Raw genomic sequence first — 218 nt, forward strand, 5'->3', positions numbered from 1 at the left:
GATAATTTGCAAATGCAATACGTTCTCACAAAACAACTCTCCTTCCCTACGCAGTGACGGTGTTCCAACACAGGTTCTACTACAGTGTGTACCACGCCGTGGGCTGGGGCGTTCCTATCCTCATGACAGCAGCGTGGGCGGGCGTCACAGCAACACACTTCGGGAACTCTCGGTAAGTGGCAAGTCTCTGTGTAAAGGTTTCCATATGCAGATGGCTT

At 51.4% G+C, this 218-nt stretch overlaps 1 protein-coding gene across 1 annotated transcript in view; it reads left to right on the plus strand.

Annotated features, from left to right (window-relative positions):
* Positions 1-30: 30 nt before the first annotated feature.
* Positions 31-218, plus strand: part of LOC119589362 (PDF receptor-like) — a gene marked incomplete in the record, with an annotated part of 41,885 nt that continues 41,697 nt past the window's right edge. The window contains 1 exon segment of the mRNA XM_037937979.1: positions 31-172. Coding sequence (XP_037793907.1) covers positions 123-172 — 50 coding nt within the window.

The sequence above is a fragment of the Penaeus monodon genome, chromosome 25 (genome assembly GCF_015228065.2).
Source record: "Penaeus monodon isolate SGIC_2016 chromosome 25, NSTDA_Pmon_1, whole genome shotgun sequence".
Taxonomy (NCBI): Eukaryota; Metazoa; Arthropoda; class Malacostraca; order Decapoda; family Penaeidae; genus Penaeus; species Penaeus monodon.